Source organism: Saccostrea echinata, unplaced genomic scaffold (assembly GCF_033153115.1).
Source record: "Saccostrea echinata isolate AGI-Se365-2 ecotype Australia unplaced genomic scaffold, CSIRO_AGI_Sech_v1 ptg000022l, whole genome shotgun sequence".
Taxonomy (NCBI): Eukaryota; Metazoa; Mollusca; class Bivalvia; order Ostreida; family Ostreidae; genus Saccostrea; species Saccostrea echinata.
The window spans coordinates 14830710-14854967 of record NW_026889771.1 but is presented as its reverse complement, the minus strand read 5'-3'; the positions used below and the strand labels follow the sequence as shown (position 1 = coordinate 14854967).

Here is a 24258-nt window from a genome sequence, read left to right as displayed (position 1 = left end):
TTTGTGGATGTGCAGGAGCTTATCCATTCATTTAAAACAGATCAACATTTCACAATGTGGACCGATCTTATGTCTTTTAAACAGTTTTCTAATCTATGTTTACAAATATACGTTTTCCTTTCATACAAAAATAAATGTAAAGGGTGAATTTTAGTGCAAGTCTTGAGACGTGCATGGAGTGGAGCATAATCAGTTTTGACTACTTACTTTAAAAGAAAACTTAGAGGTTGCTAGAATTTGCCTTCAATTTGAAAACAATTCGAAACATTTTGTTTCACAGTTCTTAATTTTTTGTGCATATGTCTCAGGTTTGTTCAGGTATCATATATACACGTAATTCTCTTTGAGCAGCATAATTGCATTAAGGTTCTAACGAAATAGTTGAAAATCTCATTTGACTGTTCTTATTTTTAAATTCCTTTGTTTTAATGATTTTATTTTGATTTAATCAAATGATTAGGATATACGTTTATAAGTATAATATAGCTTAAATAATGACTCTGTTGAACGACCATTTTGAAAGGTCCTTTATGTGAATTACATTGTGAGTGCAAGAGTTACACAGCAGTGCTTTAATTATCAGTTTGTGTATATCGTATATACCTACTTGTCTACGAGGAGAGACATAATTATTTCTTGATGCCTGCTGAAAAAGAACAAAATTCAATATGCAAGAATTAGTTTCACTTTCTTTTGACTTTTGTTTATTTTTTTTTTTTCATTCAATCGATTTAATAGTTTCTTTTGCTGTAAACAGTTTATAACTAAAATTAAGTATCGTTAGAGCGTACAAATCTAAGATAACTGGTGTGTGTGTTTTCTTAGGTTTAAATAATTTACTTTTATTCTCTTTTTAAAAAAAATACGTTTCAGACTATCTATTAACTATATTCCTGTATCCTACTAAAAGGTTTGATTTCTTACAATGAAGTACATTTTAAGTTTACTTTCCAACTACCGTAAAACATTTAGAGTGCAAGATAATCATATGTTACCCAAAGAAGTTTGGATTACGTAAATGTATATACCGTGTTTACTGTTTTCTTTCTCGAACCTTTTTTTATTTCGTACACTTTACAAGCTATACGGATCTCTAGTTTGTTTTATATACTAGTATACGATGTTTGTAAATCATTTACAGAACTGCATTTTCTTTCAATTACAAATGTACTGTAGTTCAAGCAATCTAATGTCTTTATATATATATATTCCACAGTATTACATATTAAAAGAAGTTTTTAACAAGAAAGAATGTTCTTGCATTCAGATTCATATTACTTGAAGTAATATGAAGTACATGTACATATATTAAAGAAATATGAGGAGTAGCATATACTGGAAATTCCAAGTGTACAGTATAGTAAAATTTTAAAAGGCATGGAAGTTGGTCGATTCCGATTCGGTAATACGTACTCTTCATTCTTTCATATAAATGTTTTACATGTGAATTTAAAACGGCTTTCCTCTTAAATTAAGAATTTTACTGTACTTTGAAAAGAAGTATGATATAAAGGTGTACGTATTGAATTTATCTGGATCATTTCAACATAGAGTACCTGTTATGTTCCCCCAGGAAAAAAATTCAAAGAAATTGAAGTATAAGTGCACAGAAATCATTGTTTTGCTTAATTACGTTGGAGGAGTACATGCAAATAATGTATTCAATTTCTTCATCGTAGTCTAATATAACTTTATGTGTACTTAAATCTTTTTCAAATTGTGTCATTTAATTTAGACTTCTATCGAAGGGTAGATCACTCTAAGTGCAAAAACTGCCATAGAACTAGAACTCTTCAGTGTGAAGTATTTAGAGCTTCCTTAATATTTCGAAAAAGATGCTATGCAATGATCTGAAAGAATATTAAGCTATGAACAACTCTACCCGTACGTTGAATGTTCATGAACCATACATCCGTAGCCATATTTTTGGGAATTAGTTTTAGTTCAAGTTCAGTTTATTTTCCCAAACAAAAATACTGGTACATGGGGGTACATTAATAACATATATGCATTTTGTACAAACTGGTCAGAGGTGCATCATTATAAAATACAAGAAAAAGACAGAAAATGAATAAATATAAAAAAGGAGAGGAGGAAATATATCAATTAGCTTTTAACGGTCCACATTTTAATAAGGACCATTGTTAAGCAATCAATATTCTACAGAGAGGGTAACTGGAGGCAAACATTTGTTATAAACAATATTTAATAAGTAAATTTTGTATTTCACGACATCGATAACTTCTGGATGAATTAATTGTTTAAAATATGTAAACAACGAATAGGGACCTTTTTTGTTTACTCTGCAATAAAGAGGATTATCAATGAATTCTTTTCACCTCTTCAATTGTATTTGCTCTACATTTTGACGCTCACGCCAAAGTGTTCAATTGCTTTAAATCTGAAATAAGGCGCTTTTTAAAATACGATTTAGGGTGCATTAACCAATTAAAGAATCCTTACTTAACTATTTTTTTTTCCTTTGGAATTACTGACTCAAAATCAGTTTGTTTACATTTATTTGATCGGCCACCATCAACAAAACACTTGCACGTTCAAACGAATATATTATACAAAAATTTTCCTTTAAACTTGACATTTGATTTAAAGGTAAACCAACCTATATAACTGAAACATTTGTCTGCGTTCATGATAACCTAACCGTTAAAATAATTAAAAACTTGTGAGTGTCAATCAGATTTTGACGGAACATACATTTTACATCCTAAACGGCAACCCAACTGACTACAACGGTAAATAAATTTCGAAAAAAAATGGTCTATAGTACTGAACAATTGCAAAATTATAAACTGCATGCATTAGTTTTTTCTAAAAATTACAAATAAACATCTTCATTGATTTATATGATTTTTCAAAGCAGTGATGGACTGCATGAAAATCAGCATATATGCCGTTATAAGTAAGTTGAACTTACGTTATCCCAAATAGGATTTCTTTTCTGGCGTCTCTCTGGCCAGTGATGGTAGCGGACTCTCTCTAGGTCCTGGGGGCTGATTTTGCTGTCGAAGCCAACAAATTCCCCACTGACTCCCTGGAGCATTTCATCTGGTGCAGATCGGTGGGTCCACCTCCCGGGGGACGTATGTTGCCGGTACCAGTAATCCTTCTGTGTTGGCCAATGATGGTATCGCCAAATATCTCGGGCAACGGCGCTCATCTTAGATGATCAAACACTGAGATCACTTCATTCCAACAAAATTAAAATTTCCTTAAGATCTCCTGTATAAAACGAATAGTAAAATTCCACTTAGATTTAACATAGCTGAATAGACATTATTGGTAACTATGAAGACATTAGAGTGTTACATTGTGGTGTTAAAGCAAAGACAGGTCTTTGAATACATCTTGATCAGATAGACATACTTCGTCTGGCTGCATAGAATCCTTTAACTGATTAAAATCGAATAAATGTGTAAACACCCGCCAACCAAAAGGATTGTCGTCGATTCGGCTCAGGTACTCGTTACAATGTGTTGTGTATATTTACAGGTTTTGGAATTAGAGAATTAAATAAACCCCAAACAGGTTTGTTATCGGATTTACGTTCCTATTACCTGCATCGGGTCCTTTTTCTGAACTTGTTATGTGCAGCAGAACAGTTTGCTCAGCCAGATAAAGACTTCAGAAATGGCAGACGGGTCAAGTAACTGAGTATAGAAGAACAATCAATCTTCTTCGATCGAGTTACTTTAATTTTTTGGGCAATGTTAGTTATGTTTCGGGTGTTTCATAAATTATCAAAATTAACATTTGGTTTAAAATAAACGTTTCATTCTCAGTGGGAGAATTGTTTGTAGTTTGGTTTATTTGACAGTTTTATTAAAAGAGACACTTCCATTGCACTGTGGTTTGGGTACAATAAAGTTAAAAGTTTATTTTTTTTAAATTAAAGATAGTTAAGATACTGTAAAACATGATATCAAGCAATGGATTCCTGTTCTTATGTTCTCATCTCTTAGATATTAAAATTTCTCTGATGTGGATCTAGACTGATTTATATAGTCTCTTGCAAAGATTTCATCTTGTTGATGCATGATTAAGTAGCATACTATTTTCAGTAGTAATGTGCAAATTCCGTAGAAACTCAAATAATTTCCATTAAGCATATGTTGTTTGTTTGTAACATAGAAAAAATGTTAGTGAAGAGCTAAGGATGTTTGGGGAAAAAAATCAATCACGATAAAGAAAAAGATTGAAATGTAATTAAGTTTTTGTCAACTTTATATAATATTCAGAACCCCAAGCACATTAACATTTGATAGTACAGGTCCTTCGCATTTAAAGTGTGTGTTCTCTAGGAAGCTTAGACTGCAAGGTGCATTGCTATAGAAGAATATTACCATAGTTGTCAGAGAAGGAAAAGTTTTAAGTTTCTAATAATAAAACATATATTTTGAGCTGATTTCAGCTGGATTATACATTAAAACAGGATTATACATTAAAACAGGAATGCTGATAAATCATATTTAGAAGTTATACAGATCAACAGGTACAGTAAATATATAAATCAAAATCCTATAACAATTGAGATCACATTTCATCAAAAAATAGTTTTACCAGCAGATACACTGTATATGTTCAAAGACCCTTAGATCGCTTTAAAAAAATAAAGGTGTTAAAAATAAGGTATGGAACTCCTTACATAGGGTACCCACATTCGCCAATAAAATACTTTTAAATCAAATGATCTAAAACTTTACTTTCTATTCATAACTATTCACATATAAACAATCTACGTTACTACCAAAGTTCTTTCCAAAAGTGCTGGGAGCTAGTTTGTGTTGTTTGGGAAGTCCTTGTAATTTTGCCGACAATGTGTGTAATAGCAAAAATTTTCCACTTTTCCTCTATATCGTAATGAATTTAGAAATTATTATTCAGAGCAGAATCAACTCCCAGCACATTTTACAATATAAGCAACTGATATTTGGTATTTCATCATAACAGTCTAATGTATGTCCATGCTTTTTTTTTTTTTAGGTTTATCGGGAATATGATTATCGTATTAGCGATTTTCTTTACATTCTCTGACGCTGTGCATCTTCTTAAGGTCTTGATAAATTAGTTATATATACAATTGTTTTTAAGAAATGATTTGTTTTCAGTTTTAATTATTAGATTTAAAGAATGACGATGCTTTTGTATTTAATTGAGCATTTTTGTAATTATTAAACCAATGGATCCACTCTCTCTGGATCACTTGAACTGCGTCAAGACAAATGACTCATGTATGACACAAGATTTGTTTCTAAAAATCGGTAGTTTTGTTATTAAAAGGTGAGATTTCATAATAGATGAAACAAATGCATGTAATCTTTTAAATTAATATACGCATCGTCATGCGGTATAATTTATTTTTGTTACGTGTTAAATTTTTTTATGAACAAATTTGAACTCGGGCATTCCTTAACGTAGCTGAGCACAAGTTCAAAGATTCTCAACAGTTCACAGATCCTCAACACAAGTTCACAGATCCTTCACACATTGTCACAAATCCTTCACACAAGGTCACAGATCCTCAACATAAGTTCACAGATCCTTACCACAATGTCACAGATCCTCAACTCAAGTTCCCAGATCCTTCACATAAGGACATAGTTCCTCAACGCAAGTTCACATATCCTCAATACAAGGTCAGGGATCCTTCACACAGATCACAGGATCACAGATCCTAGACACAAGATCAAGAATCCTTCACGCAAGGTCAGAATAGAGTTATACATCTCTTTCAGTAATTGATGTCTCTCTTTACATTGGTATTACTCCATGACATGAATTGATTCGAAAGTGTTGCACAACCTTCTTAGTTCCACTGACATCAAGACAGCTTAGTTGATTTATTTTGATGTGTTCTATCAAAAGAAGAAGCAAAGTTGTCAGTTTATCTGGAAGATAGGATTTGAAATATATTTTAAAAGTTATGAAAAAACAGCAAGCTATACTGAGGTCAAACGATATAAAAACAAACAACAATTATACATTTTGATATTGAAACAAGAGGCCCATAGGCCTTTACAGTCACAAGAGTTTCTGAGCCACAATATGTGCTGTTCTTTTACAAATCTGTAGAGCTCCAGTCAGAGAATCTCTCTTGTTCTGAAGGGCAATGATTTAGACTTTGAATTAATGCTGCATGAGGACATTTTTGTAAAATTATTTGGAAATTTGAAGTTGTACGTTTTTGAAGATTTTAATAACTGTACCTTATAAGATATACACCGATTTCCACTCCCTTCCTCTCCATGATTTGATCATGAAGTAGATGATACTGACTGCATATGAATTTGACAAATACTTGTAAATTTTTTGTTTAGTTTTTCCTTTCATGTTTTTGGGAAAATAATGGACACCCCCCCCCCCCCCCCATTACTGCCCTGGTAGTCATAGTTTGAATAAACTTGATCCTTTACCTCCTGAATAAATAACAAATAAATTGACAATTTTTAGCATTGAAGTTCTTGAAAAGAGCTTTTAAAGAAACATGTACTTCCTGTATACCAATTTATTGATTCTAAGCTACATAAAAAGGCTTTTACAAATTAGTTTCTTTAAACTCTTGAGAAGAATTTTTTCCTCTAAATTTTTCTCCTACATTTCTATATAAACTTTGGAGCCCCTCTCTGGCCTCATCAGTGCCCAGATTTGTGCAAAATTCTGTAGTTCTGAGCATCCTTCCTACTAAACATACATTTTAAAGCTATGACAATGCAAGACTTTGAATCAATTCCAAAACCTTGACCATTCCAAAACTATCATAGTTAAGAGTAAAGTTTCATCAACCATGCTGTCACAAGAAAATGAGACTGAATCATATTAACATTTCAAATATTATATATTCTACAAAATTGGAGAAAAAAATGGATTCACTTAAAAAATAATAACTGAGGTATAAACAAACCATGGAGATGTACCTCACAGTAGGATCAAAACTTGCTTACCATTCTCCTTTTAACACAGAAAGTAAGGATGTAAAATGAAGAAATCATGAAACTTACCATTTTCTCCAAGGTTGAAGGCTTGCCTAGCCATTCTCCTATTAACACAGAAAGTCAGGATGTAAAAGAAGTACAGGTAGTTGCATTTATCAAGTTAAAATAAAAACCAGGGATCCAAAAGTGCAACAATGCAGTTTTTTACCGACCACTTTTGCCAATGTTGGCCACTGGTCAAAGCTAGGCAATGTACTCTTCTTCTTTTGTCAAGTGGTCTCTGTCCTCCTCTTCAAGGGTCCTGAGCCCACGTGGCACAGTGGTTAGAGCGTCTGCTCTAGAGTCGTGAAGTAAGGAGTTGATCCTAATGTCGCGGGTTCGAATCCCACTGTGGGACGTGGAGACCGGTCCTTCAGATGAGACCTTATAAAACCGAGGTCCCGTGTCGCAGAAGTTGCTGGCACAAAAAAGACCCCTCACTGCTCAATGGCCGTAAGTGCCGAGCATAGGACAAAATTTGCAGCTCTCCACCGGCAAGTGGTGGCGTCTCCATATGAGTGAAAAATTCTCGAGAGGAACGTTAAACAACATACAATCAATCAATCAATCAAGGGTTCTGCTGCTCCTCTTCATGGGTCCTGCAGCTCCTCTTTTTCTGTTGGCTGGTGTTAGACTCCTCTTCATGGGTCCTGCTGCTCCTCTTCTTTTGTTGTCTGCCCTTGGTCCTCTTTGTAGGTTCTGCTGCTTTGCATCCTTTTAATAAGAAGTCAACAGGTCAAATCCCGATTCAGATAAATTCAATTGAAATTCAGACTAGGGAAAGTGTGCAGGAAGGAGAACCCAAATCTCTCCACATCTTTCAGTGGTAGGTGCAGTTGAATGGGAGACAAATTCCTTCTCACTTAAGGTTCCTGGTCAGTTTAAACCTCTTTCTGCTAACAAAGCAAAGCCAAGACATCACAAAAAAAAAACCAGGAAGATTTCATATCAAGTGAGAAAGAGACATGAAAATTTCAGATCAAAGCAAAAGTAAAAACTCTTCAACATAAAGAGAAATGGAATTTGACAGAGTGCAAGATGTAATATTGCAAACCTTACCATCAATGCTTGTGTTGGCCCCAATTCATCCCTGAACTCTTTTCATTCCTTCTGGCAGGCTACAGTCTGCTCTATGTCTTAGGATCAATACCAGACTAAGCCTGACCTGTTTACATGAATGTCAACAAGTAAAAGAGGTGTACCAAGACTTGTGAAGGGAATTCAATTAAAGTCGACAGAGTGCAACATGTGCACATTGTATCTTACCAGATTTGGGTTGGCTGCAGTTGTTTTCTGCACTTGGAGCACTCTTGATTTTCATATGAGTTTCATATTCAGACCTGGAGAAAGAGGGTTGTCTTACTCTGCATCTCTATGGCAGGAAGACAAGAGGTCAATAGTGTTCACAATCTTCATTAAGTGAAAATGATACGAATTAACAAAACACAGGTGTTAAAAACGTTAATCTTACCCTTTCCTCCTGCTGAAAAACCATGGAATTGTACCTCAGTAATATCAAGGCTTGTTTAACCCTTCTTCTGATAACAGATAAAAGTCAGGAGGTTAAAAGGAGTACTATAGCCAATATGATAAAGTTATAATGGAAATCAGGAATTCCCAAGGTGCATCAAAAGTAACATCTTACTTAACGCTTTCACCAATGTTGGCCGCCAGACATAGCTGGACAATGGTATCCTCTTCTTCTGTTGTTCAACCCTAGTCCTCCCGCGTCTTCCTTCGTTGCAGGCCCTGAAAATACATAAACTGACAGATGGTTAGTAAAAAATCACAACAATGAAACAAATCACCGAAAATTCACGTACACATTATCATTACATGAAAATTAGATGAAAAATAAGTTAGCAAATAAAGACAGTCAGATCAGAAAAGGGTAAAAGAGGGAAAGGGAAGGGGAAGGTGGATGGTTAGTTATGTTAGAGTAGGAAGGGGATAGGAGACAGAAAAAGAGACAGAAAGGAATAAATCAAAAATGCTTCTCTGTAAGGTTTACTGTTCGAGGAATTGGTTCCTTGCACTCTTCTTCTGATGGGTCACATCATCTGCATCCTGTCAACTGGAAATCGGTAGGTCAAGGCTTGATACGGTCAACATCAAATGGCACAGTCATGAAAGGGTGCAAGAAGTAGAGTCTGAATCTTACCGCATCTTCCAGTGGTGATTGCAGTTGAATGGGATCTCCTAGCTATGGGATCCGGGTCAGCCTAAACTTTCTTCTGCTAACAAAGCAAAATCAAGATCTAGACATATTAATGAAACATGAAGACTTCATATCAAGGGAGAAAGAGTCATTAAAATTCACAAAGAGTGCAAAGAGCAAGTGCAGTTCCAATCTTACCCTCACTTGGGTTTCAAACGGAAATTCCAAAGTGTAACAAAAGCAGTTTCTTACATACCGCCTTCACCAATGTTGGTCGCCGGAGAAAGCTGGGAAATGAACTCCTCTTCTTCTTTTGACCAGTCTTGGTCCTCTCGCATCGTCCTTCGTCGCAGGCCCTGAAAATACATAAACTGACAGAAGGTTAGTAAAAAATCACAACAGTGAAACAAATCATTGAAAATTCGTGTACACATAATCATTATACATGAAAATAAGATGAAAAATACATAAGCAAATAAAGACAGTTAGATCAGAAAAGGGTAAAAGAGGGAAATGGAAGGGAGAGGGGGAAGGTGGTTGGTTAGTTATGATAGAGTAGGGAGAGGATAGGAGACAGAAAAAGAAACAGAGAGTAATAAATCAAAAACGCTTTTCTATAAGGTTTCCTGGTCGCGGAATTGGTTCCTTGTGCTGTTCCTCTGATGGGCCACGTCATCTGCATCCTGTCAATTGGAAATCAGTAGGTCAAGGCCTGATACGGTCAACATCAAATGGCACAGTCATGAAAGGGTGCAAGAAGTAGAGTCTGAATCTTACCGCATCTCCAAGTGGTGACTGTAGTTGAATGGGATCTTCTAGCAACGGGATCTGGGTCAGCTTAAACTTCCTTCTGCTAACAAAGGAAAACAAAGACATATTAATGAAACATGAAGACTTCATATCAAGTGAGAAAGAGTCATTAAAATTCAAAGAGTGCAAAGAGCAAGTGCAGTTTCAACCTCACCCTCACTTGGGTTTCAGATGGAAATTCCAAAGTGTAACAAAAGCAGTTTCTTACTTACAGCTTTCACCAATGTTCGTCGCCGGCCATAGCTGAGCAAGGACTCTTCTTCTTCTGTTGGTCGCCCTTGGTCCTCCTGCGTCGTCCTTCGTCGCAGTCCATGAAAATATAAAACTGACAGAAGGTTAGTAAAAAATCACAACAAAGAAACAAATCACCAAAAATTCGCGTACACATAATCATGACATAAAAATTAGATGAAAAATAAGTTAGCAAATAAAGACAGTTAGATCAGGAAAGGGTAAAAGAGGGAAAGGGAAGAGGGAAGGGGAAGGTGGTTGGTTAGTTATGTTAGAGTAGGGAGGGGATAGGAGACAGAAAAAGAAACAAAATGGAGTAAATCAAAAAAGCTTCTCTATAAGGCTTCCTGGTCGCGGAATTGGTTCCTTGCACTTTTCTTCTGATAGGCCACGTCATCTACATCCTATCAATTGGAAATCAGTAGGTCATGACCTGACACGGTCATGAAAGGGTGCAAGAAGTAGAGTCTGAATCTTACCGCATCTTCCAGTGGTGACTGCAGTTGAATGGGATCTTCTAGCTTCGGGATCCTGGTCAGTCTAAACGTCCTTCTGCTAACAAAGCAAAACCAAGACATGTTAATGAAACATGAAGACTTCATATCAAGTGGGAAAGAGTCATTAAAATTCACAGAGTGCAAAGACCAAGTGCAGCTCCAACTTTACCCTCACTTGGGGTTCTAACGGAAATTCAAAAGTGCAACAAAAGCAGCTTCTTACTTACCACTTTCACCAATGTTGGTCGCCGGACATAGCTGGGCAAGGGACTCCTCTTCTTCTGTTGGACAGCCTCGGTCCTCCCGCGTCGTCCTTCGTCGCAGGCCCTGAAAATATAAAACTGACAGGTTAGTAAGAAATCACAACAATGAAACAAATAATCGAAAATTCGTGTACACATAATCATTACTTGAAAATTAGATGAAAAATAAGTAAGCAAATAAAGAGTCAGCCTAAACTTCCTTCTGCATAATACATGTATACAACATGCTAATTTACTACTCTACGGTAGGCTACTTTACTACTATACAGTATGCTAGTTTTCTACTTTAGAGTATGCTAGTTTTCAACTATACAGTATGCTAGTTTTCTACTTTAGAGTATGCTACTTTTCAACTATACAGTATGCTAGTTTACTACTATACAGTATGCTAGTTTACTACTATACAGTATGCTAGTTTTCTACTTTAGAGTATGCTAGTTTTCAACTATACAGTATGCTAGTTTTCTACTATAAAGTATGCTAGTTTACTACTATACAATATGCTAGTTCATTTCTATACAATATGCTAGTTTGCTACTATACACTATGCATTTTACTACTATACAATATGCTAGTTTACTAATTACTACTATACAGTATGCTAGTGAACCAAAAACCTTATCTAATATAACCTAACAACTCTTTGGAAAATCAAAGGAATTTTACCATAGTTTGGCCCTACAAAGTTCAGATTTAAAATCCTAGAGACCCATTAGAAGTAGAGCAAAAGAAGAGTGACTTTACTGTTTACTATATACCACACAAGGCCACTTCAAACTGTATTATATATTTTTAAATTAAAGTGTTAATGAGATGCCCTGAACAAACATAGTTCTTACTTTATCTACACTTAACCATTAATTTAAAATGACGTATTCTTTTTAAAAAAAGAGCTGACCACTGATACGATTGTTCGTTTAACTTTACCGTTAAACCTACTACCAAATCTGTGTCACTCTTACGATACTTTTCGCATGCATAAACAACAGTTTATAAAAACTTACAAAAATATTTCTCCTCCAGTTGAGTAATTCTTATCTTAAGATCTTCAGATCTTGTGTATATTACAGCAATGGAAAAGGGCCGCCCTCCGTTTTACTGAGAATACGGTTCACCTTACCGGAAGTGTGTACAATTAAATTCGCATATTTTTTGATACTCTGATTAACATCGCAATCAAATCTTAAGTCAATATCTTAACTGATTGGACAATTGTCATGTCTGGTACAATCTCTAGATTTAGCTACGTAGCTTGACCTACATAGCTTTATTTACCTACCTGAAGTAGCTTTATTAAGCTACTAAATCACATTTTTCTTGAATTAGCATTTCTTTTTTGTCTATTATGAATAAAAACAGAATTGTGAAAAATTGCATTAAAATAGCTAAATAAAGCTACGGTAGGAAATTTAAGCTACGTAGCTAAATCTTGTGATTGCACCAGATCTGCTGATTGTAATTCAAAAAAATATTTTCTTTGTTTCAGTGGGATTTACAAGGATTGAAATCAGTCGGTCGCGAGAGGGGGAGGAGGTGGTTATTTACTCAAATTGAACCATAAACCGGCTAAAAATGTCACCTAACAACATGAACAATCTTGAAAAATCTCAATATTAAAACTATTTAATTATTGAATAATCTGATAACTCATTCCTTACTTTAATTATATGTACTAGACCTTGCTCTCATATATAAGTAAATTTCCACTGGCCACTGTTATGATTGCTCGTTTAACTTTACCGTTAAACCCACTTGCAAAACTGAACATTCCTTGTTGCATAAATACAGCATAAATACTCACAAAAAGCATATTTCTCCTCTTTTTGGGTAATTCTACCCTGCAATCTTCAGAATAACTAATAAGTGAAATATGTGGAAGAGGACGGCCAGCCATATCACTGCTGAGATTAATACAGTTCACATGCAGTTCCGGAAGTGCGTAAAAATGTGCTTTTTACCCCGATAAAATTAGATCTTCAGTATTTTAAATTGATGAGTCAATCGTAACTCAACATAATAAAAATTCATATTTTTTTCTTTATCTCGAATATTTTATTTTTAAAATGGAGAGCGAGAGAGTTTTCAATATAGTGATGATTCTGGTTAAATTGAGAGACAGGGCTACATCTGTATATAATTTGGCTGAAATCCTAGGTTTAATCTTAAATATAGATTATGTATAATAACTATTGTTATAACTTTGGATGCTCATAATCACATTAACCTTCAAGACAATTAAAAAAAATTCCCGAAGCAAGTTTTAGAATTCTCTAGGTCTGACCTCTAACTATTTTTCAACAGAACCTAAATTTTCCATTTCAACAGAACCTGAATTGTATGAACAAAGGCACATTCGATAATATCCAGTTAGCATATATAATAGTCTCTGACCATTTTGTTTTTCATTCTTAATTTTGGACTGCAATTTACCAGTACTGCCGCAAGTTTCAGTGTTTTACTGCATAATCAACTAATTACTACTTTAAAAATAAAAGTACACCGCAAAGCAGATGCCTCTTCCTGTTACAGCCATAATAATTACCATGACAACCAGATGATTCATGTGAACACACTGTCAATTACAAAATTGATAGCTTTATACTATGGCCGCGCTTTCCCCGTGCTCTACATGCCTTTTTGATTGGTCTCCTACCCCCCCCCCCTTTCTGCCTTAAATTGAGCTGTCCATAATTTCTGCAGCTTTCTAGTCTAGTAGCCCTAGTCTACTTTTTTCTGAGTATCTAAAACAGTTTTGTGACTTTTACATTTCATCTAGAGCCATGCTTCTTTTTTTTTTACTTATAAAAACTATATACAAAAAAAAAGTTAAAGTCTTTGCTTTCCATGGTCTGGCGTGTGTTCAGATTTTAAATTTACTAACGTTTTCATCTCTCTCTCTCTCTCTCATACAGTCTTCAGGTTATTTTAAAGAATTTCACAGTCTTCAGATTATAAGTTTTTCATCATGTATTATTCAAATTTCAGTTACTAACAATGTAAGCTGTAAGTTTAGGGGGCGAGCCACAAATAACAAATGTAAATTAATTGACATTCCTACCCTTTTTCGAGGAGAGTGTAAATGAATGTCAATGAATCCTCTCCCTTTTTTTTGGGAGGGGGGGCAAAGGGGAATGGGCAAGAGTGTTCCCCCCCTCCTTTTGGTCAGAACAGTAAATCTATCTGTTCGGATATGTAATTCGCTAAGTTGTCCAAGCAAATATCCAGTTCGTCCGAACAATTCCAAAAAAATTTAATCTACTTTCTTTCAACATTACGAGTATATATAATTCGTCGAAGAACATATATACATATATTTTCCGTTCGAACGAAGAACACATTAACTTGTCAGAACAATTGCAAGGTATCTCATTTGTCAGAACAAATATTTAAATCTACCAAGCAGAAGAGAGAGCTCGATATGCTTTTCTGTGAAGTCGATATATCTATGGATTGACCGAATGAAATTAATTTACTATTAATTTAGTATGAAAATGTTCATTGAAAGGCTACCCCCTTCCTGATACAATATAGTCAAATCCCTCATACATTAATAGACCCCCACCCCGAAATAAAATTTGGAGTTTGGAAAATTCTCCTCTTGCGGGGGGGGGGGGGGGGGAGGGGAGGGCTAGTCAAAGATTTTTTTCAGGCAAGTTGTCATTTTTCCCCATCCCAACATACACTTTCAAACTGAATGCTACGTGCCTGACATTTATTTTTTTTCTATATGGAACCTAATAGATTAAGAAATTCCAAATTAAGGTGTTGGATGGTGAATGGGATTCATGGGTTAAAATCCACAAATGTAAAGAAAAAAAAAATAAATTTCGAAAAAAATTTATCATTCATTGCAAGCAATATCCATGATATTCGCGATATCGGTGTTCGAAATACCAAGGGTCCACTGTATATGCTTTGAAAGAAACTACAAATACAATGACAAGAGACAAGATCTGAGGGTTTTTTTTACGCTTTTTATAATATGAAAGCATGTTCATCAAGTTGACTCACTAAAATCAAATGTGCAAAATTAAAAAAAAGAGAGAAAAAAAACTTTAATAAACAAGTAAATAAGTGTTTCTCATAAAAAGACTTTTGACAGGTATCACAAACCATTGCCTAATTTGACACATTTATAACCGTTTTTCTTTTTAAACAATAAAACTGAAGGATGCTTTTAAAAGTCACCTAGAATGCTAAACACTTATAGTCTGGAAGCTATGCTAGTATGTTCTGGTAACTATCATAAAATAAAACTTGCTAGAAACCTGAGGTCATCCGAAATGTGTCGAAATGATAAGAGAGATATACACTGTACATAAAATGCATGTACATTTATATACAATAGCAAATGTATAACACTGTCTGTTGTATTTTGGCTAATATCTACTTTTTCTGATTTACAATACTATACCTGTAATTTATATACATGTACATGTATATAGGTTCCTTAACAACATTTAAAAATAAACAGCTTCATGTAAAATTAAAAAAAAAACCATATTATTGAAAAATAAAAATATACATCAACTAGGGGACCCTTGTACAGATTGATTATCTCTCTTTGTCTATTGATGATCTTCAGGCTTCCATTGACAATAAATTAAAAAAAAAATACTTTAAGTAACTAGATGAAGATTTACACATGTTATTTTCAGCAGATCAGAAGCAGAAACAATGTACATCAGAATTTTTTTATGTTACTAGGAAAACATATTGTGCTAAATAAAATATATATGTATTATAAAAAGGCATTACTCAAGGAAGAATATTTATGAGAAAGATTTTTCTAGCATTTTTAGATGTAAAAATTTCCATGTTTACAGTATGTGAGAAAAATTCTTTTTTCATGATTATGTCAAACATTGATTTATGGACAATTCTGCCTTGTTATATACCAAAAAAAGAGCTTATAGATTCAGGTACAAAACCACTTTCAGAAAAATATTTTGCTCACATGTATGTACAATTATGTTACCATTTGGCCATTAAAGAATGTGGTTTTCTTTAAAGCATGAAAAGCACTTTAGCTGATTTTGCAGCAAGCGTTTAATAACTAAATTTCCCTTGCAACTTTCATGATTTTGTAAACGAAACATTTTAAACAACCTTGTACATCCTGATTTTCTTTTACATATTTGTTGGTCTTAAGTTGCCTGTGTTTTTATAAAACGGTACAATATACTCCTTTGAAGAAATGAACTTTTATCACTTTTATCAATTTTGTTTCCATGCAAAAACTTGTGAAAGTAAAATGTAAGTTGCACATGAAGAAAAGATGGTTTACAGCATACTTGTACATAAAATACTCCATAAAAGTAAAAATGTCTTAAACGGTCAATAGAGTTTGTCTGTCTACTAACAATAATGTATTTTATACATTTATATCTTTGAGTGGACCATAGCTCTTTCTTCTTTCATTAAACAGAAGTGATCTTCGCTTTGGATTCTTCCCAGTGAAGGTTTTCTAAAAAAAAAATCATAACAGAAAGTTTTATATTTCAGCTGCAATTAAAAAATTCTCAGCAGATATTAAAATTCTAAAAATTAAATCTTAAAGTCTAGCATAAATGAAATCATCAGAAATTGTATTTGTACTGCTTTCAATGGAACTACTTCCCTTTTAACAATTTTGTCTATCTCTGCTTTTTTTTCTCAGGATTTCATTCATCTACCTATCAAAATAAATAAAATTTTAAAAAAAAACAACAAAAAACTGAAAAATTACTGGCACATGTGGACTGTTCTCATCAGCGGAGCTGAAATCATGATTTTCATTCTCTCGATCAATTTCAGGGCTGTGGAAGTGTTGATTGGCAAACTTCTTCTGTAGGGCCAGAGCAATCATAGAGGCTGGGTCAGCGGTAGGTTGGGAGGCAATCTTTGGCTTGAGTGGGGTCCCTCCCGGTGACCTTTAAAATAAATGAGAATTACTCTGACTACTTAATGCACTATATACAAAGTTAGACAAATTCAAACCTGGGCCCTCTGAATCACTAGCTTTCTGAACACTGGCAATCTACCTGACCATCACCTCAGTAATTCAATGCCATCAGTATTTTTGCCATTTTCTTTACCATTCTTCTAGCTGGTCAATGATAGCTTCAGAGACCTTATATAGATCTTTATAGGGGTAATACAACATTGCCATTGATAAAGTAAGCAAACAACCATTTGATTTACACACATATATACACATCATGGTTTCCATTCATTTTCCAAAAAGAATTATTTACATTGTACCTTTAGGTATTGATATCATCTCAATCTCAATTACTTATTAATTTTAAAGTAAATTATCAAATCAGGGCTCAAAATTTTTTTTGCTTTCATTGGTCATGGGCTCTAAACTGAATATTTTACAAGAAATTTCTTAAATTCAAATGGAACTTTGTAGCACAAACCTCTCAAGGACTGTGAATGAATATTAATAGAATTATGCATTAAAAATCACTGGCCCCAAGGACACGCACTCTCTAAAAAATACTAGCTCATATCCAAAATTTAATGGCCCAGACTACCAGGCCCTTAATTATTTTGAACCCTGGAAAGATTTTAAAAATGAAAATTTTAAAACGAGTGTTACCTATTGCTGTTATTTCCCCTACTCAACAGTTCTTTGCACCCTGCTCTTTAAAAAATTATTCAGGTATAAAAGAAAATAACCTCGAAGCATTAGATCCACCCCCACCCCCCACCCCCGATTTCGATAAAATACAAAATGCTGTTCCTTACCTCTGGATGGATCTAAGTTTAACTGAGCTCAGTCCCTTTAACACCTCAGACATAGTGGGAACTTTATTTGTGGGAGCTGGGATGACGTCAGGTGTGTTTCTATTCCCCACTCTACCTTCTTCTATTTTCTCCAACCTCTTCAATACCAAAAATAAAAAAAAAACTAAAACAGGATGAAAGAAAGTTTTACTTACTGGTACAATACGTAGATTTTAAGTAATTTTAAAAGATGTCCTCTTTAAGGTCCTAATCTTGTAATATCAATATTTTACATGAGTATTTCAGCAAAAGCTGTTCATTACAATTTTATATACTTTAATTCTGGTTATAACGCAGTATTTGATTGGATAAAAATTTACTTTATATTGTGTAAATTGGGTTGCCTACGTCACAATGACTTGCATCAAAAACATATCGATCCACCTGAAGTTACATTTAAATTTTGTACAATTCAAAGTCATTTTTAAAGGACAATCATCTTTTTTTCTTACACTAAATGAATGAAAATTAAATTAGAAGGAATGAAATTAATAGCTACCCAATTTATACGGTATAAAGTGGGTTGAAACAGTTTACAAAAGCATAAACTGCCCCAACCCACTTTATAACGTATAAATTGGGTAGCTATTAAATTCATTCCTTAAATAATTTAATTCTGGTTATAATGCACCATTTGACTGGATAAAAATTTACTTTACAGGGCTCTAATTGGCGACTAATTTAGTCGCCATGGTGCCTAAAAATTATGATTGGCGCCTAAAATTTTTCTATAAGTCGCCAAATTGGCAACCATTTTAAATTGACTTGGTGTTCGTCAAATTACTGAACTATAAATATTTTCAATTTTTATTTATAGAGCAGAAAAGAAGTTTAAAAAGTTAGCAATGGACATGTCTCTGTATATTGACTAATATCAGTTTTTAAATTGATGCCTAATAGGCGAATAAATTATTTTGATTAGGAGTCAGTTGGCGCCTAAATTTTAGAAGTCACATAGAGGCCTGCTTTATATGGCATAAATTGTGTTGTCTACGTCACAATGACACAAAAACATATCGTTCCACCTGACATAATATTTAAATTTTGTACAATTTGAAGTCAGTCATTGTTTAGGACACTTTTTTATTTTCTTACACTAAATGAATGAAAATTAAATTATAAGGAATGAATTTAATACCAGTAGCTACCCAATTTATACAGTATAAACTGGGTTGGGACAGTTTACGCTTTTTTATAAACTGCTTCGAGATTTATATAGCTAAACTGTCCCAACCCAGTTTATACAGTATAAATTGGGTTATTAAATTCATTCCTTAAATAAATAAATTGTATATATACCACTTTTAGCATCTCATCTGTAGCAGGCTCCTTCTTCACAGGTGTTGATGTGTTCTGTATAGGTAGTGGGGGAGGTGGGGGAGGGGCTGGGGGAACACCTGAGATCTGTGGCGGGGTATGAACTATTGAGTTCAAATTTGAAGGAGGTAATACTGTAGAGGAGAGAAATAGACTGTATTAAAATCATTTACAAAAAGTGGCTTCATTAATTCAATCTTTAAACAAAACATATTCAAAAGAATAAATCTTTGATATTCACTAATCAAATATTTAGTATACATTGCATAAAATTGATGTCTGAATGGCAAAACTTACACTGAGACTTATTAATCTGTTCCTGGTTCACTACTAACATAGCAATCTGTTGCCGGAGAGTGGACAGCTCGTCTTGTAAAGCGTTGATTTTACTGATAGCATTGGGGTCAGAGGTCATGGAGACAGAGGATATCATGGTAGAGTTCATCAGAGGAACATCGTCTGGCCGCACCGTAAACAATTCCTCTGCCTCTTCCTCCCCCTCCCCCTCTCCGTACACACTCTCCAGTTCTGTATCACTGGATCCCTCCTCTCTCTTAGCCCTGTTTACAAAGCAACCAATGAACATTTACACATTTGAATAATCATGACAAATAAATATCTGTAACATTCTAAGGAAAACGAGGTTGCCTTATCAACAATAAAAAAGACATGATGAAAAAAACAGTGTTGTCATTTTGAGGAAGTTAGTCTGTCTGATAAACACCAGGCTTAAACCCCAGAGATGGTAAATTACTTCAACAATAACAAGCCTCAAGGACTTGTGATATACATGTCCATGTAAATTATTTCCTAATGAATATTTTTTTTATGTTCAAACAACAATGGCAAACCAAAACAGCAAAAATTTGAATTTAGTGTGAAATAATGTATTAAACTTTTTACAATGCTGGAATAAGTTTAGTATATCTTCTTTAATCATAATGTTTTCAAGTAATTTGCATACAATATTCGACTGGCTTTGAAACAAAAAATACTAGTGATTTTTCATAAATTAGAATGGATTTATGGACACCATATCAAGAGCTTGACTATAAATCAAGGATTAAACTACAAACAATACTGTCAACTGAAGCTTTGATTTTGTTCTGACTTGCAGCCAATAAAACCTCTGAACCGATTCCTAATTGCAGCATTATAATGAAGAGAATATGAAAAAACCTGAATCTGATTAAATTGTTGCCCAGGTCCTCTTCTATCCAATGTGGATCATCTCCTGAAGTTGCATTTGTACACACTGACAGGAGGGAGGAGTCACTGCTCCAGCTGTCCAATCGCTGCCTTCTCGGGCGGAGCAGATGTTGCTGTAAATTCAAAAAACAGGATCAACAGCTCTATTGTAAATGTTTCACCCTGATACTTTCATATTCTTAATAAATTATTGCTTATTAAAATCAGTGATGTGTTAAAGACATTATTTTCATCAAATCATTCTCTTACGAAATGCTAATGAATTTTAATCTTTTACTAAAATGCAAGTATAAATGTAACATACTGATACTGATACAAGTAATTGATTCTCAGTTTTGTGATTGATTTTCAAGCCCTATTAGATTTAAACCTTTAATATACATGGTATTAAAAATCACCACCATTAAATTAGTGTAAAGTCGTTATCATGTGCACGAATCCAAGCATGGCAGCTAGATTCATCTAGCAAATCGGACAGACATTGTACCATGAAATTTCTATTTCGAACTGGTATTTCTGATTCATCAGTTTACTTTTGCCATTTAAAACATTACCACAGAGAGTCATGCCATCAACTTCTGTTATACCGAGTTTACATTTTACCGCTTTCGACAGCCATGCTTGGATTTGATCGTGATACGCATTTATACATCATCACATAGACGCTTATAAATAAAAACTGTTCTATCAATCAAGCATTTACATGATTATTTCCCATTCTGTATAAATTACCCAAATGTACAAACACCTACATCCGGATGAATATAACGAAATAAAAATTATAATCAATATCTGTTGAAAAAATTCTTCGGACCACACCGATTTATGTGAGTCAGCCAGCAATGCCAAACAAAGCGAATTTCATTTTTGGCCCAATTCTTAGGTACCTAATGTTTTTGTATTTATAAGGTAAAACAATCACCAGAAATTGTAAAATCCACTCTAATTATTCATTTACATTAGTGTTCATTAATCATATTCATCATTATTTCTAATTTTAACTAGAATCACTTTTGATTTGACTTCACATTAATTTTAAGAATTTTTATTCAGAAAACAAAAATTTCAATTGTTTCACAATTTCCTATCATCAGTTTTTAGGGGTGAAACAATATGCCTCCTTCACGATACAATACGTATTGTATAATTTTGTCTCAGTACGGTTATTTTCCATACAATACATTTTGATAGAAGGAAACAAATTCAACACTGTTTTATGTTTTCTTTCATTAAATCTAGTCACTTAATTTATCAGTTATGTGCAAATTGACTAGGAGAAATTGATTTGAATGAATTGACTGTTAAAGATTATTTTATAAACTATCAGTCCGACTGAAAAATGAACCGAACCGAAAATGGAGATTTTGCACCGTGTATCAAACCGAGAAAAAATACCGCAGAGAATCACCCCTTAGACTATCAGTTTTTCCACATTACATTCCTTAATTATAGATAGACAACCTGTTTTGATTTCTGCTTATGTTTTAAATGGAATGATCATTATTATATATAAGATATCAACATTGTTTTAAAGGACTTATCGCATGATTTTGCAAAAATCGTAATTTTATGAAAAATATTATCTACAACCTTGTTTATTAAAATACTGAATACAATAAACGTTGTTGAAAGCATATTTTAAGAGATATTGAGAGTTGAAATTCAAATACGGCAATATGCATATTTCACTTGGATTTCGGCGAAATACTGCTCTGACGTCATAGGAGACAATTCAGTGATAGAGAGATGAGAATATACACACTACTTACGGAGTTATCAACGACAAATGCAGCTTAATTACGAAAAATGCTGAAAAAATAAATTCTTAATGTGCTTTTCAATTACTGTAGAAACATTAACTAGTTCTAAGGTATAAGGCTTATGAGATATTTTCGTTTTTTTATTCCAAACATTTAGAATCTGTAGCTCTGATTACAGCAATATTTTGATTGGGAAATTATTTTTCAAGATCGCCATCCTTTAAAATACATATGAAGACTTGCATAAATTAATATTATGTTTACATCGAAGAACAACAAAGTTATATAATGTTAAATTTGTGAATCAAATATGTAAATACATGTGATAAGATGACAAATCAAATCGTATTTTGATGGCGAGTTTCTTTGTCTTCGCCGCTTCTCCCTCGCTATCGTCGCTGCTACTTTACAATGTTAACAGATTTTTCAGATTTTTTCTTGCTGGCAGTTCTAACATATAAAGTTGGATATTAAATTTCATATCGATAAAATAAGCGATTTGATCGTCCACAATGCAGAAAATTCAGGTTGTATCGCGTATATTTTCGTAAGATTAACGTGAAGAGCTGATCAGCCATTGTCGCCTTTGACGTCACAGGGTCACGTGATCGCTATCTAATAAACTTAGATTTTTAAATCAGGGGTTTTCATTTGAGTCAATAATTGATTAATTACCGCGGTTTATCCGCAGTAAAAACACAAAATTTATAAACTGTGGTCATAGTGAATGTTTTACGCTTTTAACTTTAAATAATTTAGAAACATGCGATAAGTCCTTTAAGTGCAAGTTTTATTGAAGATGATGAATATTATTTTTTTTTTACCTGTATTCTAAGTCTCTTTGGTGGCTTTGATGGGATAATTGTTCCTAAGATCCTCACCAGACTTCTGTGTCGAATGTTAGATCGCCATCTGATCCAGTTATAAATCAGCCGTTGCCTCCTCTGGGTCACGTTAACATCCCATCTATGGCGGAGGGAACTCCTCAAATCTCTCTGAGCATCTCTGCCTCGTACATATAAGAACTGTGCATAATTGGCCTTTGAAATAAATATATATGAGTAAAACATCTTTTTTCATATCAGTCACTGATAAGAAACATAAAGTATGAGCACTTTGTCTTAAAAAAAAATCAAGAAAAACAATATCCACAAAGGAATCTTGCTTGCAAACGAGCATTATTATTCAAGATACAATTGAACTCACTATCTCGAACATGGCAAAACTTCCAGATATATCCATTAGGTGTTTGAGATATCAAAGTTCAACTCAAACAAAAAAAAGTTAGGACCAACAAACTCACTTCCAGACATACCTGGTGTAGTTATCATATTTTATGTTCAAGATACCAGTCAACTGTGAGTGTCCTTCATATTGACATTTAGTCATTTACATCATTCTAATAATAATAATACAACATTTACCAAATCATCTGCATCAACTCCAACATAATCCAGTACAATTCTAAGAATTGTTACAGCATCTTCAAATACATCCATCTCTGGACAGATTTTCTGAAATAGGAAAATTACTTAATAATACTTCTCCAACCTGTCATACTGTAATTATTAACATAATGCCCCCCCCCCCCTACACACTTTTTAAATTAGGTACATTGAGAACTAAGATGTCAAAAAATAAAGTATTACTATCAGATCACATGTCCCTCATGTTACTCAGATCAGGGACCTACATGTGTGTATATACTAGTATAGTATATAGGTCCCTGCTCAGATTTTTGCTCCTAGTTTTACCATACAATTGTGAATTGTCCTTTGTTCATTATTCTATGGGTAAAAATTCTTGTACCTACCAAAAACAGGGAAATACTTTGGAGGGTAAAAATTTTAATACAGTGAGGAAAGAGAAAGAGTAAAGGTAAAATGTGAGAGAGAGAGAGAGAGAGAGAGAGAGAGAGAGAGTAGATAGAAAGGGGGGATTGAGTCTGGTTTATCTATAAAAATGGTAATAAAGCCCTATGGGCCTACAGCTATACACTACAGTTTTTCGACCCCTACCCCCTCCCCTCCATTATATGGGAGGATCTGAAAACAATCATTTTTTAAAATAAATAAATTTATCTCAAATAAATCTATTATGTTTAAAATCAAGTTCAACATATTAAAGAAATAAATCATAAGTATTACCGTCGATCTTCTCTCTTATTTTGTAAACACCATGCCCGATACCGCACTCAATTTAAAAGTTGCTTCCGGTGTCAGACCTAACCAATGGGATTACGGTATTTCC

At 33.8% G+C, this 24258-nt stretch overlaps 2 protein-coding genes across 6 annotated transcripts in view; both read right to left on the bottom strand.

The window, feature by feature from the left end:
• The window catches only part of LOC133190512 (uncharacterized), a 42180-nt gene extending 38962 nt beyond the window's left edge, over nucleotides 1-3218 (bottom strand). For 2 of the 5 annotated variants that reach the window (XM_061326171.1, XM_061326177.1), the window contains exon 1: nucleotides 2936-3218. In XM_061326171.1, the coding sequence (XP_061182155.1) occupies nucleotides 2936-3178 (243 nt within the window). In that variant the 5' untranslated portion in view covers nucleotides 3179-3218. The remainder of the gene's footprint in view (nucleotides 1-2935) is intronic. The other 3 variants (XM_061326173.1, XM_061326172.1, XM_061326175.1) reach the window with 2 other exon arrangements.
• An 11684-nt stretch (nucleotides 3219-14902) lies between these two features.
• LOC133190503 (mitochondrial fission regulator 1-like) lies at nucleotides 14903-24228 on the bottom strand. Its single transcript, XM_061326164.1, has 9 exons — nucleotides 24156-24228; nucleotides 23433-23522; nucleotides 22833-23048; nucleotides 20219-20361; nucleotides 19337-19599; nucleotides 19022-19173; nucleotides 17684-17820; nucleotides 16677-16860; nucleotides 14903-16415 (listed from the first exon to the last, which is right to left on the bottom strand). The coding sequence occupies exons 2-9, from the start codon at nucleotides 23505-23507 to the stop codon at nucleotides 16323-16325; spliced, it is 1263 nt and encodes a 420-aa protein (XP_061182148.1). The 5' UTR covers nucleotides 23508-23522; nucleotides 24156-24228; the 3' UTR covers nucleotides 14903-16322.
• Between the last annotated feature and the right edge of the window lie 30 nt (nucleotides 24229-24258).

Bases quoted from the DNA above. Each gene is read 5' to 3' on its own strand.
- LOC133190503 (XM_061326164.1), bottom strand. From the start codon at position 23,507: ATGGATGTATTTGAAGATGCTGTAACAATTCTTAGAATTGTACTGGAT. The intron at 19,600-20,218 runs GTTTTTTCATAT...CTTTGTAAACAG, and splicing joins AACAATTTAATCAGATTCAG to GGCTAAGAGAGAGGAGGGAT. The intron at 16,861-17,683 runs GTAAGGAACAGC...TTTATTTTAAAG, and splicing joins AAACTTAGATCCATCCAGAG to GTCACCGGGAGGGACCCCAC.